General features: G+C 48.7%; 1 protein-coding gene across 4 annotated transcripts in view; it reads left to right on the top strand.

The window, feature by feature from the left end:
- Csad (cysteine sulfinic acid decarboxylase) overlaps window positions 1–17,974 on the top strand; it is a 28,124-nt gene extending 10,150 nt beyond the window's left edge. For 2 of the 4 annotated variants that reach the window (XM_034516276.2, XM_034516277.2), the window contains exons 2-15: window positions 6,746–6,882; window positions 7,120–7,246; window positions 7,332–7,422; window positions 7,752–7,858; window positions 8,269–8,384; window positions 8,957–9,036; window positions 9,341–9,395; window positions 14,867–14,983; window positions 15,061–15,125; window positions 15,349–15,430; window positions 15,810–16,009; window positions 16,137–16,188; window positions 16,328–16,417; window positions 17,196–17,974. In XM_034516276.2, coding sequence (XP_034372167.1) covers window positions 6,757–6,882; window positions 7,120–7,246; window positions 7,332–7,422; window positions 7,752–7,858; window positions 8,269–8,384; window positions 8,957–9,036; window positions 9,341–9,395; window positions 14,867–14,983; window positions 15,061–15,125; window positions 15,349–15,430; window positions 15,810–16,009; window positions 16,137–16,188; window positions 16,328–16,417; window positions 17,196–17,369 — 1,482 coding nt within the window. In that variant the 5' untranslated portion in view covers window positions 6,746–6,756 and the 3' untranslated portion in view covers window positions 17,370–17,974. Of the gene's footprint in view, window positions 1–4,147; window positions 4,171–6,354; window positions 6,561–6,745; window positions 6,883–7,119; window positions 7,247–7,331; window positions 7,423–7,751; window positions 7,859–8,268; window positions 8,385–8,956; window positions 9,037–9,340; window positions 9,396–14,866; window positions 14,984–15,060; window positions 15,126–15,348; window positions 15,431–15,809; window positions 16,010–16,136; window positions 16,189–16,327; window positions 16,418–17,195 lie in introns of those variants that run through there. The other 2 variants (XM_076912144.1, XM_034516278.2) reach the window with 2 other exon arrangements.
- Window positions 17,975–19,813: the final 1,839 nt, after the last annotated feature.

The following is a 19,813-nucleotide window of genomic DNA, read 5'->3' as shown; positions in this document are numbered from 1 at the left end:
AAGGATTGTGGGTGCATGCAGAAGAGGGAGCAGCGTTACAAAGTGGCTGTGATCTGTCCCATATGGGTGCTAGCAACTGAACTTGGGTCCTCTGCATGAAGAGCAGTGCACATTCTTAACCAGCTTCCATTGTGTGCTTTTAGGACCTGCCCAGCACAGGCAAATGTGTAGCCATGGAAAGTGGATTTATGTTTGCCAGAGGTTTGGGACCAGGAGCCAGATTTATTCCTGGCATGAGGAAAAGGCCCTTGAGTTAGGTAGTGGTGGTTGGCGATTGCACAAGCCTGTGGCTGTACTAAAACCCCTGGATAAAGGGCTGTGGTCTGTGGTATGTACGTTATATCTCCATAAAGCCGTGATATCAAAGAACAATGAGGAGGTTCTGTACATACGAAATAAGATTACTGGTGTCTTATTTGTGGAGGGGAAAAAAAAAACAATTGTAGAATGATTTTGTGCCTCTTGTGTAAAAAGGGGAAAATATGTTCATATTTGTTAGTATTTGCAGTAAAACTCTGAAAGGGCATCCAAGAACCAATAAATTGATTCCCTGTGTGCACCAGAGTGGGCTGTAAAGAACCAGAGCAGGCTGGGAAACAGATGTTTTGTTATAGTAGTGTATATTTTTGAGACAGAGTATTGCTTTTTTTTTTTTTTTTTTTTTTTTAAATACAGGGTCTCTCTACCAAGGTCTGGCTATCCTGGAACTTAATATGTAAACCAGGCTGGCCTTGAACTGACAGAAATAATCTTGCCTCAGCCTCTCTCTCCTAATGCTGAGATTAAAGGTGTACACCACCATTCCTAGATCAGTCCCTAATTTTTAAAGTTTGAAGATACTATAAAGCCAGACAAAGCCATGTCTGCAGGAGGACTTGGCTTCTTGGCTTCCACTGTGGCTTTGAGTTCCCCTCCCTGCTCCAATGTCCACCAAAGTATGTAGTGCTCACTGGGGACTGAGTAAACAGAGATTCTGGGTACAGGGTACAGGGCGCTGAGCTTTGTCTGCTTTTGTTTACTTAAAAGTTAAAGTACATTTTGTGTATGTTTGTGTTTATTTTGTGTGTGTGCGCGTGTGTGTGTGTGCACGCGCGCGCGCGCCTACGCACGAAAGCCTTTTAACAGAACTCAAATAGTCTATTAGGAATGAGATGTCAGTGCTTTATCAAAGATGAGGCTGTCAGAGAGGGATGGTGACATGAAGGACCCTCAGCTGTGACACTTCTTGGCCACAGTGAGTACAGTAGAAGGCACTAGTTCTAGTTCCTGAAGGAGCAGCTTCGTGGTGTGGAGCTCCCTGTGGGGCCTCAGAACTTCAGGTGTTCCTGGGCCCAGAATGTCTGGGCCAGTGAAGTCCTGCCAGGCAGCCTAACCTCGTGTGAAGGGGTCATTCATTGTAGATCCCCCTCATATTTTACTTTTAGTTGTGTGTGTGTGAGCACATGCACACATGTGTACATGTGGTGTGAGTATGTGTGACATGTGGATGTCAGGAGATAATTGTGGAGAGTTGGCTCTTTCTACCTTATGAGTCTCTGGGATCCTGCTCAGGGTGTCATGTCAGTGGCTGGTGCTTTTACCTGCTGCACCATCTTGCTAGCGCAGTTTATCTGTTTTTAGCTCTGTTTCTTTTGTTTTGCCTTTTAAGAATTAAATATTTAATCTGGGTGTGATGGTGGCATGTGCATTTAATTCTAGCACTTGGGATGCGGAAGCAGGGGGATCTCTCTGAGTTCGAGGCTAGCCTGGTCTACCGAGTGAGTTCCAGGACAGCTAGAACTATACAGACAAATCCTGTCTCAAAAAATCAAATCAAACCAACCAAACAAATTAAATAATATTCATATATGCATACAATGTGTTTGGATCCAACTTACCTCCCATTTCTTTCCTCCGGTGCCCCTCCCCCCATCTACCCATCTCTCCAACATCATGTGTTCTTGATATACAGCCCAGAGTGGTTTCTAGCTTGAGGTGATCCTCCTGTCTCAGTGCCCCAAGTGCTGGCATTGCATAGACATGCATTAGCATTTCCTGCAGCTCTAGCTCTCGTTAGGTTCTTTCTTTCGTTGTCTCACATGCATGTATCCGTCTATCTATCCATCTATCCATTCATACATCCATACATATATATGTGCATTTGTCATTTGGAGTTTTTATTTTTATTTTCACTTAATTATTCAGGTTTTCTGAGGCAGCGTTTCCTCACAGGCTGACTTGGAACTTGCAGTGTAGCTAAGGATGTCCCTGAGCTCCATCCTCCTTAGCTTCTGTCTCAGCCTTTCAGGTGCTAGGATTGCAGGCATGTGACCGGGCTTAGTGTTCTTTCTGTCAGGCTTAGGAGTAAGGGGTTATGAATAAACTGTATGACTGGCCGCATCACTGATAGGGAAGGCCTTTGTTTTCTTTTGTTGGCAAACAAAGGCCCTGTGCAAGCAAGGCCAGCTATGCCATCAGGCCCCACCTCCAGCCCCAAGAGTGAGCCTTTTCTCTGGGTTTTGTTTCTTAAGAGAGATACTCTGCAGGCTCTGGCCCTGGAAAATTGATGCCAGACAACTAGGGGTCTCCTTTTCCTGTGTCGAGGCAGTGTCCAGTCCACCTTTCAGATGGTCTTTATGTCCCAGAAATGGCTCCTGTGTTCCCATTTCTCCAGAGAATAAGCCTTCTGTTTCTTTAGAAGAGAGTAGAATGGCTGCTACCTGGTAGATGGGCATGGGAAAAGTCAGGGTCATGCAGATTTTCATCCAGTTGTTCTGAGACAGAGACCTGAGGCAAATCAGGAAGATGCCAGTCCTGGCTGAAGGTGCCAGTGTGGCAGGGTTAAGTCTACATGGCATCTCCAGTCCATAAGTTCCTCAGAACAGCTTCTTCCTTTCTCCTTAACTTCCCTTGTCCAACTTCAGTTACATGGTCCCTTGTTTCAGTCACTCACTTCCTGATGTTCTCTTCTCCACAGCTGTGCTCTTCTACCACAGAATCCACCTGGGGGAAAACCCCAGTGCAGCAGCCTGCACTTCCTCCCAAATGCACTGTGCCTGCTGCAGCTGCCTGTGGAAAAGTCACAGCCTCTCAAACTGGCATCACTCTATAAATTCATGATCCCTAAGCTCATCCCCTTAGACACAGTGGATTAAGCACACACACTTGCCATTTCTCCTTCATCAGAACACCACTGAAATAACAGCAGAACTTTAATCTGGAAAAATAAGGCCAAGGAGAATGAGATAAGGCAACAGCTGTCAATAATTATGCATGATGGGCTAGGAGGCAGGAGAGTGGCACAGCTGGGAGCCGTGTACCAGGCCACAGAACTGGTTGTGTAACCTGGACAGGTGCCATGTATCTTTGAAACTCAGTCCCCTCTTTAAAATGATTTGTAGGCTTACCCTGAACAAGTGTGAGGGCCAGCATGGTGCATTTGAAGTGCAGAAGGTGGTGTATGGTAAGTCATGAAGTAGGGCCCATTTTTGTCTGCTTTTGCTGGGTCTTCCATGTGGTAGGCAAGCTCTGATGGCCACCCTAGCCCAGCTTGCCTGTTTAATTAGTCTCTCGACCTTTGTACTCCGTTTTGCCGCTGTTGGGGCAGGGGAGCTAGCACAGTGCCTCTGAAGGACTGACCCTCCCTCCCACATCCTGGCCGGTGCTCCTACCTCCCCAGACCAAGTGTACTCATAAAATGTCTGAGCATCCCTTGGATCTGGGTTTGCAGCCAGTGAGACCAGTGAGTGCTAACCGTAGATTATATTTGAGCAGTTTCTCTCAGGAGGGTGGTTGTGTTCCAGATCCACTCCCCCTCTCCTGGGGCTCCTTAGACCTCAGGATTGGCCTCTCTCCTCACCCCTCCCTCTGAACATCACAAAGATTCAGCTCCCTGGGATCTCAAGTTGGCCTCCCATAGCATCTCTCACTGGCACTGGCTCTAGCCAGGCTGTCCCCACTTGTAGACCCTTCACTTAGATGAACACTTGCAGAAGGTCCTTCCTCCGCTCTCACTCAGCTCTTTCCTCTTGCATCCATATCTTTCCTGGGGCATATAATTTTTCCAGTCACCGAGGCATGAAACTCCAGGGCCAACTTTAATTCTTCCATTTCCTTTAACAGATATTTTGTAAGCATCTTGTGTAACCCAGAGAACGACCAAACCTGTTTCTTCTGCCTGCCCTTATTCAGGTGGGGTTTGGTTCGTTCTCTCGCTCGCTCGCTCTCTCTCTCTCTCTCTCTCTCTCTCTCTCTCCCACCCCCGGCCTCCCTCCCTCCTCCCTCCTTCTCCTCTTCTTCCTCCTCCTCCTTTAAAGACAGGGACTTCCTATGTAGTTTAGGCTGGCCTCAAACTTACTATGTACCCCAGGCTAGCCTCAGACTTGCAATGACCCTTCTGCCTGAACTTCCTAAGCGCTGAGATTATAGTAGTAGGTATGCATACATAGTAGGTATACATACATCCAGCTGAAAGCACTGAGATTATAGTAGTAGGTATGCATACATCCAGCTGAAAGCACTGATTTTTGAGACAGGGTTTCTCTGTGTAGAACTCACTCTGGTCCAGGCTGCCCTGGAACTTAAGAGATCCACCTGTGTCTGCTTTCTGAGTGCTGGGGTTAAAGGTGAGCACCACCATCAGCCAGCTTAAAACATTGATTTTTAAAAAAAAGAATTTTAAAAATTGCATTTCCTTTTATCTGTATTCTTATGTACATGTGTGTATGTGGCCTGATGCAGGTGTGGAGGCCAGAGGACAACTTGTGGGAGTTGGTTCTCCCATCCAGCATGTGGGTCCCAGGAATCAAACTCCTACTGCCAGACTCATTAGCAGGTGCCTCTACCTACTGAGCCATCTTTCCTCCTATTATTATTGTTATTATTTTGGACACAGGGTTTCTCTGCATAGCACTGACTAGAACTCACTCCGTAGACCAGGCTGGCCTTGAACTTAGAAACCGCCTTGTCTCTGCCTCCCAAGTGCTGGGGTTGAAGGTGTGCGCCACTACCCGGCTCATCCTTCCTGTTCTAATTCTTGTTTTGTTTTTATCTTTTCAAGTCAGAGACTTTATATGTAGTGCTAAAACTGGCCTGGGACTTGCTGTGATCCTCCTGTCTCTGCTTCCAGTTGTGGTTGCAGGCTTGAACCAACACATCTAGTTCTCAGCATCAGTGTAATAATATGACTTGCTAGAGTCCTTTGGTGACTTTCTGCAGGGTAAAATTAGATTCCTAGGTCTGATTGGTGCTTAAGATGGTCCGTAAGTCACTCACTCACCTTTGCTCCCGCATCCCAGCTGGTCAGGTCCTGCCTGAGTCAGGACCAGACTTGCTCATTTCCGTTTAGCTCATGGCCGCCTTCTTTCTATGCCAAGTGCTTCTCACCTTGAGTTTACCTGCTCTGGTTCTCCTGTCCAATCTCAGGCCTCAGCCTCATCCGCTTGCAGGTCTCCCCAGACTTCAGCCTCCTAGGACTCCTTTGAATTCTGAGGACACTTAGGGCATGTCAGGCCCCGGGCTATTGCTGCTGCATATATGTGTCTTGTGTCCAGCAGAGCAGGGGCTGTGTCTTTCCTAGCCTGGATGGCAGAGATCATGGTTGTGTAACACAGTGCTTCCTCAGCGTGACTTCAGAAACCAGGACAGAGGAGGCTTGACAACATAGGCCTGTTAAATCACAGGAAAGCAGGAGGATTTTAGTTTTAAGGCAAGCCTGGGCTATGCTGAAGTCTCTGTCTAGAGAGAAGAGGGTCTGGGGTGCTCGGGTACGGATAGAGCTCAGTTGAGCTCAGTTGGCATGCTGCTTGCCCAGCATATACACAGCCCTGGGTCTGAGTCCCAGGATGACATAAACTGGGCATGGTGGCTCATTCCTATAACCCCAGCCTTTGAGAGATAGATTCGGGAAATGAGTGGTTCAGAAGTCATCGTTGGCTACCCATCAGGTTGGAGGCCAGCCTGCAATACATGCAACCTTAAAAACCAGCACTCACAGCACTCTGAAGGCAGAGGCAGGCGGATCTCTGTGGGTTCGAGGCCAGCCTGGTCTACAGAGTGAGTTTCAGGACAGTCGGAGCTACACAGAGAAACCCTGTCTCAAAAATTGGAAGAGAGGAGAATGAGGAGAAGGAGGAAGAAGAGGAGGAGGAAGAGAAAGAGGAAGAAGAGGAAGAGGAGGAGGAAGAGGAGGAAGAAGAGGAGGAGGAAGATTAGGGGAAACTAGGATAGTTCTGGAGTCTCAGTTGTGAGGTGGCTTGCACATCTCAGGCCCTCCCTGGCCTGTTTCCTGGGCCTCTCTGCCCTCCTCCACTCACACCTCCTCCCCGAGGTGAGTGTGCCACCTGCTTCTCATGCCCCGCCCTTCTCTGTAGGCTAATGATTATGCAGGGAACTTCACTGCTGTCCCTGTCCCAAATCTGTAAAAGTTCTCTTTCGGGCAAGGGTCATGAGAGTAATGCCACTGGCATGTGACTCTGGCTTTACCCCGCTCCCTCTGCTGTCTTAGTCCTGTTCTGAAAAGCCCATTGTGTACCTTGTCACCAGCTCATCTGAACCTTCTCTGAACCGTCCTGAGCTGGAAGGTAAGTGTCCTGCCAGTGGCCCCTGGTTCCACCTGCTGAGCACCAGTTGCCGTCCCCCTTCTTGTTCCCACCTTCTCCTCATCTGAACCCAGCCAGGACCGCAGCCCCCTTACCAGGTAGAAGGCCTTGCTTGTGTCCAGGTGGGCCCACAGGCTGAATGAGGAATGCTTCCACCCTGCTTGCAGATCTCATCCTGATGGCTGACTCAAAACTACTCAGGACCCTGGATGGGGACCCCGTGGCTGTGGAGGCCTTGCTCCGGGATGTGTTCGGGATTGTTGTAGATGAGGCCATTCGGAAGGGGACTAGTGCCTCTGAGAAGGTGGGCGCTGTCTCTTCCCTCCTATCCGTCATTTTGTAAACTTGACTTGAGTTCACCCCTGTCCCTGGTGTACCTCACGATTAGCACTCTGGGTCTTACGTTTCCCCTTGCTTGGGCACACTTGTGAAAACATCCTGGACCGTTTTAATTGCAAGTTGCTGATGCCTTGCATCTGCTAGTTATGGCTAGATCTCAGCCAGGGGTCTAAGATCCCTGCGTCTTGGCCTCTCCTCCTAGGTCTGCGAATGGAAGGAGCCTGAGGAGCTCAGACAGCTGCTGGACTTGGAACTGCAGAGCCAGGGCGAGTCTCGGGAGCAGATCCTGGAGCGCTGCCGGGCTGTGATTCACTACAGTGTCAAGACTGGTGTGCCTGGGAGCCTGGCGGGAGGGGTTTCTGGCCCCAGCATCCAGCTTCAACCTGAGTCCCTCTGCCTGCTCCTGTTCTCCAGGTCACCCCCGGTTCTTCAACCAGCTCTTCTCAGGGCTAGATCCCCATGCTCTGGCTGGGCGCATCATTACGGAGAGCCTCAATACCAGCCAGTGAGCCATCTGGGCCTTCTGTTCACAAAGGACTTGGGTTTGCTGGGAGGAGCCATCTGGGTAGGAGAGGACAGTGGTTTCTGCCTCTTGCCACCATTTTCTATAAATGCCTCTCCTCAGACAGAATGTTTTCCCTGATGTCTGTCCCTTGGGCTCCTTCGCCAGCCTCCTTATGCCTCCTGACCCCACTGTTTTCTCATGTGGACTTTCTGGTTCTTTGACACTTGCCAATGTCTCTCTTGGGATCCTTGTTTCACCCCCTCCGTCTCCCCTAGCCTAAAGACTTAGCTGGGCAGTGCTTTGACCTCGTCACCCATGTCCTCTGGCAGGTACACATATGAGATTGCCCCTGTGTTTGTGCTCATGGAAGAGGAGGTGCTGAAGAAACTCCGTGCCCTGGTGGGCTGGAATTCTGGGGATGGGGTCTTCTGTCCTGGTATGTGAGAAGGGGGTTTCCCTTGGGTCTTGGTAAAGGGTCTGCCTCCTCTACTTTTTCTTGTTCTGTGTAATTAGTGTGGAGGGGTAATGGCTGTTTCCTCTCTGTCTACACTGGATGTACAGTAATGGCTGTGGAAAGGCTTCCCAGTCCCCTTACCTTGCTGCTGGCCAGCCATGCCCTGGGGGTCGTATGGGGAAAGTGTCCCTATCGGGGAGCTCAGGGTGTAGAGAGTTTCTGGTCCTGGGTCTGTTGCATGTGGTGTGCTATCGGTGAACCCTGGGAATTCATGGCTTAGGAGCTAATGTGATGCCTGCTTCTTTGATCATTTCTGGGTGGAAGAAAATGTCAGTCTTGACTTAACCTCCTTTCCTTCCATCTTCCTTCATCTCCCGCCCTGCCTGTGACAGGTGGCTCCATCTCCAACATGTACGCCATGAACCTAGCCCGCTTTCAGCGCTACCCAGACTGTAAGCAGAGGGGCCTCCGGGCGCTGCCGCCCTTGGCCGTCTTCACCTCAAAGGAGGTAAGGAAGAGTCATAGCCTGGCCAGGGACTCCTGAGTCTGATCTTCATCCAGCTCAGTTAGAGACCCTTCAACTCTTCTCCCAGCCCTCAGATGGGTATGCTTCCTTCCAAGGAGGCCAAATAGGTGCTTGTGCTTAATTTGCCTTCTTGAGGGTAGGGTAAGACAGATGCAGTAGACACAGGTTCCCCTTCTGAGGGTAGTTCATGGTCTGGCAGCATTGACATCACCCGGAAGGTTATTAGAAACACAGAGTCTCAGGCCCCATCAGCTCTAAGTCTGTTTATATCTAGAATCCAACACAATTCCTTCACAAAAAAACTTGAGCCATGCTTTTAATCCCAGCATTCAGGAGGCAGAGGCAGGTGAATCTGCCAGCCTAGTCTATAGCCAGAGCTACACAGAGAAACGCTGTCTGGAAACAAAACAAAACAAACCAAGATCCTTTGGAAATTTTGGCCACGGGGTCCCATTGATCGGAGCTGACACAGCTTTTGCCTGTCTCTGTCCTCCTGTCCTCAACACCTCAACCCCTGCTCAGGTCATGCTGACTTGCCCTCTGTGACTTTACAGTGCCACTACTCCATCACCAAGGGAGCTGCTTTTCTGGGACTTGGCACCGACAGTGTCCGAGTGGTCAAGGCTGACGAGAGGTGAAGGTCCTTCTGCCGACATGGGCCTGACCCAACTGGGCACAGCGTTTCATCTGCTTGCCAAAACAAACAAACAAACAAAAAAACCCCACACTATGGCCTCAGGCCCTTACCCCGGCGCCCCACCCCCACCCATTCTTCTTTCCGACCTGCACTAGTGCCCACTAGGGCCTGCCCTGTGTCTGGGGTTTGGTCTGTGCCATGGCCTCTGTGCTGCCCCTCTGCCTTACCCAGCTGTGTCAGGTGACCCCCTGGTCTGGAGCACCTAAGTTTCCTCCACTCACCCAGCTGCTTTGTTTTCTAGAGGGAAAATGATCCCTGAGGATCTAGAGAGGCAGATCAGTCTGGCAGAGGCTGAGGTGAGTGAGGGCTCTGGGTAGTGGGGTGGGCCCTTCTGTCCCCTCAGGAAAGGTGGCTTGGGCTCTTGTCCTGGAGATACTCTTTAGGGCTCTCCTTTATTTTTACACATTAGTGTCAGAGATGCTGCAGAGACTTGTAGGTGGGTTAGGCTCTGAATTTCCAAGGGAGTTCCTAGCAACCGTGGGCGGGGCTGGGAGTGGGCGGGGCCGGGGAGGGGGCGGATTGGTGCCTGAAGCATACATAGTGTGGAAGGTTTCTGTGGACGAGGGTCAGTACAGGGAGACACTGAGGAGGATGTGCAGGCATGGAGCGTGGCTGGCCTAGGGAGGAGCTGGGCCATTATCCCTCGCTTCCAAGTGTTTGGAACATGGCAATTTTTAAATATAATTGTCTGCAGACTCACGGTTCCTCCACTCAGAGAATTGAGTCAGTCATCACAGGCTCGTAGAGAGTTCTGTGCATGAGGATGTTTCCTGGAACAAAGCATGAAATGAAAAAAAGTAACGCCTGCTGATAGATAAGATAAAGGACGATATCTCAGTTTGGCCAGTTTCTTCGTCTGTGAAATGGATGTACTACAAAAGTCCCTGTGTAAGGTTGTTGTAAGGATTAGTTAATCAGCTGTAAAGCGCGAGCAGAGGGGCTTTGGGTGTGGGTGCACTGACTTGATCTGTTGTCTGCTGCCGCTGTGGCTTTTATTTGAGACAATTTCTTGCTGGGCAGCGTGGGTTGGCTTTGAACTCAGTGTGTAGCTCATGTTGGCCTCAAACTTGATCTTCTTGGCTTAGCTTACTCGGTGCTGTGATCACAGGTGTGGGCCACCATACCAAACGCTGTCACCTTCATCATTATCATCATTACCGCTAGGATACAGTGTAGCCAACTGTAACTAAGATAGGAACATATGTATGATAACATGAGAATACCATAACTGTACATGAAATATGAATTTCAAATCACTGCACGGGATGAACAGCCTATTTTTGCTATTTAGAATGTGTGTATTATTTAAAAAACTATTTCATATGTTTTTATGTGTGTGGGTGTCTTGCCTGCATATATGTCTGTGATCCATTTGAGGGTACAGCACCCACAGAAGCCAGAAGAAGGCAACATGTTGTCTGGAATTATGATCACATGGATGTTAGCTGCCATGTGGGCACCGGGAATCAAACCTCTGTTCTCTGTGAGAGCAGCCAGTGCTTCTGACTGTAAGCCGTCTCTCTTTTTCAAATGATCTATTTTTATAGATAACTGATTACTTAATTTTTATTTCATGTAAATGGGTGTTTTGCCTGCATGCATGTCTCTGCAGAATTACATGCACTGCATGCAGAGTTCATTTCAAAATATTACTATTTATTTTTATGTATATGAACACACTGCAGCTGTCTTCAGACACATACAGGAAGAGGGCATCAGATCCCATTACAGATAGTTGTGACCCACCATGTGGTTGCTGGGAATTGAACTCAGGACCTCTGGAAGAGCAGTCAGTGTTCTTAACCACTGAGCCATCTCTCCAGCCCACATGCAGAGTTCATATTCCTTGAAACTGGAGCTATAAACAGTTGTGAGCTGCCATGTTAGTGCTGGACATTGAACTCAGTCCTCCAGAAGGGCAGCATCTACAACCTATGTCCTCTTCTATCATCATCATCATCATCACCACCACCACCATCACCACTACCACCACCACCACCTCCACCACCACCTCCACCACCATCACCGCCATCACCACCACCACCACCATCACCACCACCACCACCATCACCACCATCACCACCACCTCCACCACCATCACCATATAGTAGCCCCCTGATGGCAGTGTATGCTGCCCATTGCAGTGTGGTCCCAAGTGCCAAACCCTAAAGAAAACTGACTCCCCTCAGGAGCCATCAGCTGTTCAGTTCCCGGCTAGGGCTAGGGGTTCCTACTCTGTTCTCTAAAGTGGCTGTGCCATTTTACAGCCCCAGCAGCATGTGATGATGTGATGTTCTGATTTGTCTGCATGCTCACCAACACTTCATATTGCTATCCCACCCCCACTTTGAGACAGGGTCTCCTGTAGCTCAGGTGTAGCCAAGGATGACAGTCAGTCCTGATCTTCCTGCTTCTACCTTCTGAATGCAGAGGTTATGAGCGTGCACCACTGGTGACTAACCCAGGGCTTCATGAGTGCTGGGCAGGCACTCTGCTCACTGAGCTACATCCCCAGCACACACACACCATACACACACACATGCACACGCACACACACTTGTGCACACACACTTGTGCACACACACTTGTGCACACACACATGCATAGGTGCATACACACATGCATGCACAGCCCACCTACTCTCTCTCATACACACACACACACACACACACACACACACTGCTCCTCTCACCCCAGACATACATGCACACACACACACTCATGCACAGCCCCCACCACATACACACAGTCATCCATAGCCCCCCTCACACTTCACACATACACACATTCACCCACAGTTTCACAGCCCCTCCCACCACACACCACGGCACACCCACACAACCTTCCCCATCCAAAGGGACTTTCCTGGGGCTGGAGCTGCCTATTACTCCACTCTCTCAGTCAGGAAAGGACATTAAAATCGAGAAGCTCGGGTTTCAGTTTGTTTTGTGACAGGCCACGGGGCATTACTACATTTGTTGAGAACAATTCAGAGGACTGTGACTTACATGTGTGAGTGTGTCCGGAAGTCGTGTTGTAACTTGATTTCTGTCATATGTATTTGTCATTTTGATTATCCATCTATCTAGTGATAGGCATTGGGGTGCTGCTACACTTCAGCTGCTGTGAACAGTGCTGTGTCGGACAACTGCCTCTTCCTGTGATTAATCTGCTTTTAGTTAGTGCAGATTAATTAGTTAGTGCCTAAGGCTGGGTAACTTGATGAAGAAAAGAGGTTTGTTTTGGCTCACAGTTGCAGTCCAAGGTTCAAGGCTTAAATCTGGTGATGCCTTTCTTGCTGGCAGAGCATCACGTCAGTACAGGGCATCACATGACAAGAGAGAGGAATGGGGTGGGTGTCTCCTCCGGGCTCTCTCCCTCTTCTTGTCCAATTGCCAGTAGTCAACCGTAGGGCTCAGCCTATGACCTGCACTAAGCCCCACCCCCAGCATCACAGTCAGATTAAATTTCTACTTTCTCAATACTTTACAGTGGGGATTAAATTTCAACACATGAACCTGGGGACTGAACCGGACCCAGATGGTGGCAACTGCTTTTAGTTTTGAGGATTCATACCCAGAAGCTAAATTACTGATAATTTCATTTTTTAATTTTATCTTTTGAGTCAGGGTCTTGCTGTGTAGCCCAACTTGACCTCAAACTTAGAGTGATCCTCCTGCCTCAGCCTCTTGAGTGCATATGGGCCCCAGTATGCATGTGGAGGTCAGAGGACAACTTTTGAGAGTTAGTTCTCTCCTTCTGCCATGTGAAGGGCCCAGGAGTCAAACACAGATTGTCAGACATGGAGGTGAACACCTTTACCAGGGGTATCTTGCTGACCCCCTTCTCACCCCTGCCTTGTTCCCTGTGTTTGGATATCATATCTTACCTAACCCAAGAGCACAGAGTTTCTTTTTATATTCTGAGTGTTTTATACTTTTAATTATATAAAAATTTTAAAGGTTCATTTTTAATATTAATTTTGTTCATGTGTGACTGTGAGTGCACATGGGTGGGCACGCGGGTGCAGTGCCCATGGAGACCAGCAGGGGGTGATGGATCCTCAGGAACTAGAGTTATAGGTAGTTATAAGTCATCCAGGATGGGTGTTAGGGTTAAATGCAGGTCTTTGGAAGTAGGAAGTGTTTGTAATTGCTGAGCCATCTGCCCAGTCCCTCATAATTTACATAATTTTTATATTTATTTATTTATTTAGACAGGGTCTAACTATGTAGCCCTCAATGGCCTGGAATTTGCATCAGGGTGGCCTTGAACTCAAAGATAACCATCTGCCTCTGCCTCTCAAGTGCTGAGATTAAAGGTGTGCACCATCACACACAGCTAATTTAATGAAGCAGGGTACCACGCCTCCAGCCCTTTGGCTTCCTGTAGCTTTGTTTGTGTGTATACATGAGATGGTGGACATTTCAAGCAAGTGCTCCATCACTGAACTCTCCGTAGTTCTCTTTGGGACTTTAATTAATTAACTAATTGATTGACTAATGTTCTTTGAGACGGGGTTTCTCTATGTATTTCTGTCTGGTTTTAAACTTGTCAGTCTTCCTCAGCTGCTTGAGTAGCTGAGGTTATAGGCCAGCACCACCAAGCCTTGCTACAGGAGATGATTTTCTTAGTTTCTTTTCCTTTTTGACAAGGGTCTCACTGTGTCCTGGAGCTGTCAGTGTAGACCAGGCTGTCTTTAACTCACAGAGATCTGCCTGCCTCTGCTTCCCAGGTGCTGGGACTGCATGTGTGTGTACTGTCATGCCTGCCTCTTGGTGTCATGTTTGTGCTCATGTTTCATTGTGTACACACAGGTGATGAAGGTGTTTTGTTGCTGCTGTTTGCATTTTGTTTGTTTGGTGTGGCAGACTCTGCTCACAGCCCCAGGTGTGCTAGGCATGTGCTCTTGTACTGAGCTGTTTGTCTCCAGCTCTATTGGTTTTATGTATTTTGTTTAGGGGGAAAAATACTTGTGAGCTAGTATTATCTGTTTGTTGTGTTTTTTGTTTGTTTGTTTGTTTGTTTTGTTTTGTTTTGTTTTGGTTTGGTTTTGGTTTTTCGAGACAGGGTTTCTCTGTGAAGTCCTGGCTGTCCTGGAGCTCACTCTGTAGACCAGGCTGGCCTCGAACTCAGAAATCCGCCTGTCTCTGCCTCCCAAGTGCTGGGATTACAGGCATGTGCCACCACCGCCCAGCTCTGTTTGTTGTTTTTAATTTTATTTTTATATGTGTATGTGATTTGCCAGTATGCATGTGTATGTCGTATGTCAATGTGTGTACCTGGCACTCAGGAAAGCCAGAAGAGGGTGTTAAGTCCCCTGAGACTGGATTTACACACAGTTACGAGCTGTAATGGGGAGACAGATTGATGGACCAGTGAAGTGACTGGTTTGCAAATATGTGGTGGACCTAAGTTTGATCCCCAGAATCTATGGGGAAAAAAAAAAAAGAGGTATGGTGGCAGCATGTGCCTGTAAACCCAGCTCTAAAGAGCCAGAGATAGGTAGGCAGACCCTGGGCCTTGCTGGCTAGCCAGCCTAGTTTAGCTGTCTCACAGCCCAACATTAAAAGTTTTTGAAAAAGCATAAACCGTGGAAATAGGTAAGCCTAGGTTCTGCTGGGATGTAGCGTCCCTGCCTGCAGACTTCCGAGGAGGCTGACTCAGTGTTGGGAAAGGCGTGCAGAGAGCTTAGGGCTTAGCACTAGTGTCTCACCAGCTTCAACAATGACTCCACAGCTTCTTTTTCTCTACCTTTTGGCTACAGGGCTCTGTGCCATTTCTGGTCAGTGCCACCTCTGGTACCACCGTGCTAGGGGCCTTCGACCCCTTGGATGCAATTGCTGATGTTTGCCGGCGCCACGGGCTGTGGTTGCACGTGGATGTGAGTGAGACTGGGATCACGGGGGTAGGGTGGGCTACTCCGAGGCCAAGACCCACGCTGTTCCTCCTGCTCCACAGGCCGCCTGGGGTGGGAGCGTCCTGCTGTCTCGGACACACAGGCATCTCCTGGATGGGATCCAGAGGTGCATACAGCCTCCTTCCCAAATTCCTCCCTTCAAATCCTTGGTTCTCAAACTAGTCACAAACTAGGGAGCCTGGGAGGGAGGGTGAGATGGGACTTGGGCAGATGATTGATCTCGGATTAGAGGGAGGGTAGCTATGGGAATTCTCCCTGGCTGCAGGGGAAGGCAGCCCTTTACCTTTGTTGGAGGAGCCACTGACCCAGCTTTGCCTTGTCTCACCCAGGGCTGACTCCGTGGCCTGGAACCCTCATAAGCTTCTCGCCGCAGGGCTGCAGTGCTCCGCTCTTCTTCTCCGGGACACCTCGGTGGGTCTGCCCTGGTCTCAGACCCCAGCCTTCCTTTCTCTAGACCCTAGCTTGTCTGTCTCACCACACAGATTTGGGCATTAACGTGCTCCCTCCTAGCCAAAGCTACATCTCTCTGCCCACCTAACCCTGTGTCGAGCTCCATGTGCCCAGTAGATTGTTTTCATGGGACAGAAGGGTTTCTGTCTTGTACTTATGGTCGGAGGGATCCTGGGCAGAATTTGGGAAGAGCTTTGGTGTTGGTAGCGACCTGGAGAGAGGTCTGGGTTGGCTGCAGCTGTCTCAGTGCTGCCTAACTCCAGGGAGAAGAGAGGTGGTTAAGTTGAGACCCTGCCATGTAGCACTTTAGGAAGGCCTGCTGATAGCTCCGTCCCCACAGAACCTGCTCAAGCGCTGCCATGGATCCCAGGCCAGCTACCTCTTCCAGCAAGACAAGTTCTATGATGTGGCTCTGGACACGGGAGACAAGGTGGTGCAGTGTGGCCGCCGCGTGGACTGCCTGAAGCTGTGGCTCATGTGGAAGGCGCAGGGTGGGCAAGGGCTGGAGCGGCGAATCGACCAGGCCTTTGCTCTCACCCGGTAGGCATGCAGGACCCAGATCTCACTCTCGTCCACTCTCCATGGCCTTCTTGGGGCCTCTGTAGGTCTCCCCTGTCTCCGTGTCTCTGCCTTTCCTCCATGTGTGCTTTCTTACCCTTTCCCCCAGGTACTTGGTGGAGGAGATTAAAAAACGGGAAGGATTTGAGTTGGTCATGGAGGTAGGACTCCTGGCTCCTTTGACGGCCTCTCCCACCCCCAACCTTGTTCCATACATGAAACCTCATAAAGGGCCAGGAGCAAAGATAGGGAAACAACCCCTTCCTTCCCCAACTCACTCCTCCCTCATCCCTCCCTCAGCCCGAGTTTGTCAACGTGTGCTTCTGGTTTGTGCCTCCCAGCCTGCGGGGGAAGAAGGAGAGTCCAGATTACAGCCAAAGGCTGTCTCAGGTAGTCTAGTCTTTGCCTTTCGGTAACTCAATTCCAGGAACTAAGCAGCAGGTATGTTTCTGCCCTCTGCTGGCTATGCCTAGTATTACACATCCCTGCCTCTTGAGATTGCAGGCACACCTCCTTACCCTCGTGTTTTTGTTTTGTTGTTGTTGTTGTTTTTAATGGGGTGTAGGTAGGGAGAAAAATATATTTCTGAAATGTAAGGAAACGGGGTTACCAGAGGACGTCAACAGCGTGCACCACACAGATGTCTGTGCTGGAACTAAGGTCAGAGACAGATCATCTCAGATGAGCCTTCAGAGGCAGGGAGATATGTTACACCTTATTCCTAAGAATGGGTTAGTGCTGACTGCCTCAGTAACCTGAAGGAACAAAAGCTCCCTGCCCTCCTGAGGCTGTTACTGCAGAAGAGGTGTCCCCTGTGTACACTTGTGTTCAAGGCGGCTTTGTAAGTTACCTGTAGATTACATGACACAGCTCAGAGATATGTCAGGAATTAAGACGGGAAAGAAGGTATTGAGGATGGAGGCTTGAGACTGGGGAGTAGCAGTATTGAATATCAGAGTCTAGTTCGGTATTCCTAGCTCCAGTTTTCCTGGGGAGGAGAGAGGGTGGAAGAAAGCAGGATTCAGAGAAGGCCACCCAGGTTGCGTGTTATGGAAAGGGAACAATGAGTGTGCCTCAGAGGTGGCAGGGTGTGGGGACGGCAGCTTCTGGAGCCAGGTGGCCCAGGGAGCCAGGGCGGCTGTTTCAACTCTCCCTCTCTGCACCACAGGTGGCTCCCGTGCTGAAGGAGCGGATGGTGAAGAAGGGAACCATGATGATCGGCTACCAGCCCCATGGGACCCGGGCCAACTTCTTCCGAATGGTGGTGGCCAACCCCATACTGACCCAGGCCGATATAGACTTCCTGCTGGGTGAGCTGGAACATCTGGGCCAGGACCTGTGAGCGGCTTCCTCCCGCTTTCCCACCGGAGCTCTGCATCATCTCCTGGGTTCTCAGAAGTGACCTTTCTAGGAAACAGTGGTCTTGACTCTGTGTGCCCCACACACTAACTCTCCCAGCTAAGTCAGGAGGGCGTCTAAACACTACAGTGTGCGCTTAGTATGCTCTTACTAAACTGGGCATAGGGCACACCTTTAATACCAGCACTGGGGAGGCAGAGACAGAGGCAGGCAGATCTCTGAGTTTGGGGCCAGCCTGGACTACAGAGCTAGGCTACACAGAGAAACTCTGTCTTGGGAAAAAAAAAGAGAGAGAGAAATATTTTTTCATTAAAATTATGTTTATAAAGAATTTTTATTAATATGAGAGAAATGGTACGAAATACTGAGAAAACTGGATATGAGTTTATATATCCCAGTAGCTGAGTTTACACTAAAAAATTACATAGGAAAATGTGGTGGGTGGAACCATGCCAAAGGTCAGCAGTTTTCCCTGGAACTGGATGATAGGCTGTTCCCAGATCAACCTCTGAGACCTGTGCTTCCCTGCCTTATTATGTAACAACATTACATACTTCTGAAATAGCACAATAAAGCTGTGGTTTGGTATGTTTTAAAGCTTTATTTCTAACTAAACAGTAGAGAACTTGAAGCAAGCAACAAACAGAAAGCACATAAGAGAGGCAATCATGAGATATCGTCTCCACTCGGAATCTTGTTGGGAGAGAGACACCTCAGGGTGGAATCAGTCACACAGAATAATACCTTGGGATATCAGAAACAGAGCAAGCAGGCTTGGCACCTTTAATCCCAGTACTGAGAGGCAGAGACAGATAAACCTGTGTGAGTCCCAGGCCAGCCTGGTCTACATAGTGAGTTTCAGCTAGCCAGAGCTACACAGTGAGACCTAGTGGAAAGGAAGAAGGGAGGAAGACAGGCCCGGATTTTATCTGGAGATAAGAGCCCCATCTTCTTACCTCCCCTAGTGTTTTGAAACGGTCTCATTCTGAAGCTCAAGCTATCTTTAACTCACTGTGTAGCCCAGGCTAGCTAGCCTCACACTTTGAGTTATTCTCCTGCCTCAGTAGCTTCCTGAATGCTGTGATTACAGGCATGAGCACCATATCCCAGGCTGTCTTGCCTGTTGGTCTGTCTGTCTCTGTCTGTCTGTCTATGTTTTGTTTGTTTTGAACTAGCTACATAGAACTTCTGACCTGCCTTCACCACCAACATAATTAGATCACGCATTAAGTTACTTTGTTTATTTAAAACAATTTTATGCAGGGTCTTACTGTGTGCCACCCTGGCTGTTTTATAACTCAATTTGTAGACCAGGCTGGCCTTGAACTCACAGTGATGCATCTGCCTCTGCCTCCTGAGTGCTGGGACTAAAGGCTGCTCCACTATGCCTGTCCACATAGTTCTTTATAGCCTGTTTTCAGCTTTTTCTTACAATATACATTAAATAGTCTGTTCCTGGGGCTGTTGGGATGGCTCCTCAGGTAAAGGTGGTTCTCACAAGGGAAATAACCTGAGCTTGAATCTCAGAGCCAACACAGTTGGAAGACAGAATTGATTCCTGGAGGTTGTTACTGACTTCCTATGCTGTGACACAGCTGTTCACACTCACACAGACACACACATGATAAAGTAAGTACATGCTGTGACACAGCTGTTCACACACAGACACACACGTGATAAATTACATGCTGTGACACAGCTGTTCACACACAGACACACGTGATAAATTACATGCTGTGACACAGCTGTTCACACACAGACACACACGTGATAAATTACATGCTGTGACACAGCTGTTCACACACAGACACGTGATAAATTACATGCTGTGACACAGCTGTTCACACACAGACACACACGATAAATTACATGCTGTGACACAGCTGTTCACACACACAGACACACACATGATAAATTACATGCCGTGACACAGCTGTTCACACTCAGACACACACAGTACATAATTTTAATGAAGTATGTATGTGTGGATCTGTACATGAATGCACATATTTTTTTGAAATCTAGGCATAATGGCTCATGCCTTAGTGCTCAGGAGAAAAATCCTGTCTCAAAAGAAAAAAAAATCCCTTAGTTAATTGATAAAGGCTATTGAGATTGTTTCATTTTTATTAACTAGTAGTTTTATGTTTGTTTGGTTTTAAGAAATTTGTTGGAGCTGAGCATAATTGCATATACCTTTAAATTTCAGCACTCAAGAGGCAAAGGGAGGTGGATCTCTATGAGTTCTTGGCCAGCCTAGTCTGTTTAGCTCTAAGCCAGCCAAGCCCACATAGTGAGAGCCTCTCAAAAAAATAAAATAAAAAATAAATTTGTCAGGCCAGTAAGACGGCTCAGCAGCTGAAGCCTGATGACTTGAGGTTGATCAACAAGACCCATGTGGTGAAAGGAGAGACCCCATTCCCACAC

This window comes from Arvicanthis niloticus, chromosome 13 (assembly GCF_011762505.2).
Source record: "Arvicanthis niloticus isolate mArvNil1 chromosome 13, mArvNil1.pat.X, whole genome shotgun sequence".
In the NCBI taxonomy this organism is placed as follows: domain Eukaryota; kingdom Metazoa; phylum Chordata; class Mammalia; order Rodentia; family Muridae; genus Arvicanthis; species Arvicanthis niloticus.
The sequence above is the reverse complement of the archived record's forward strand: the minus strand, read 5'-3'. Positions and strand labels throughout refer to the sequence as shown.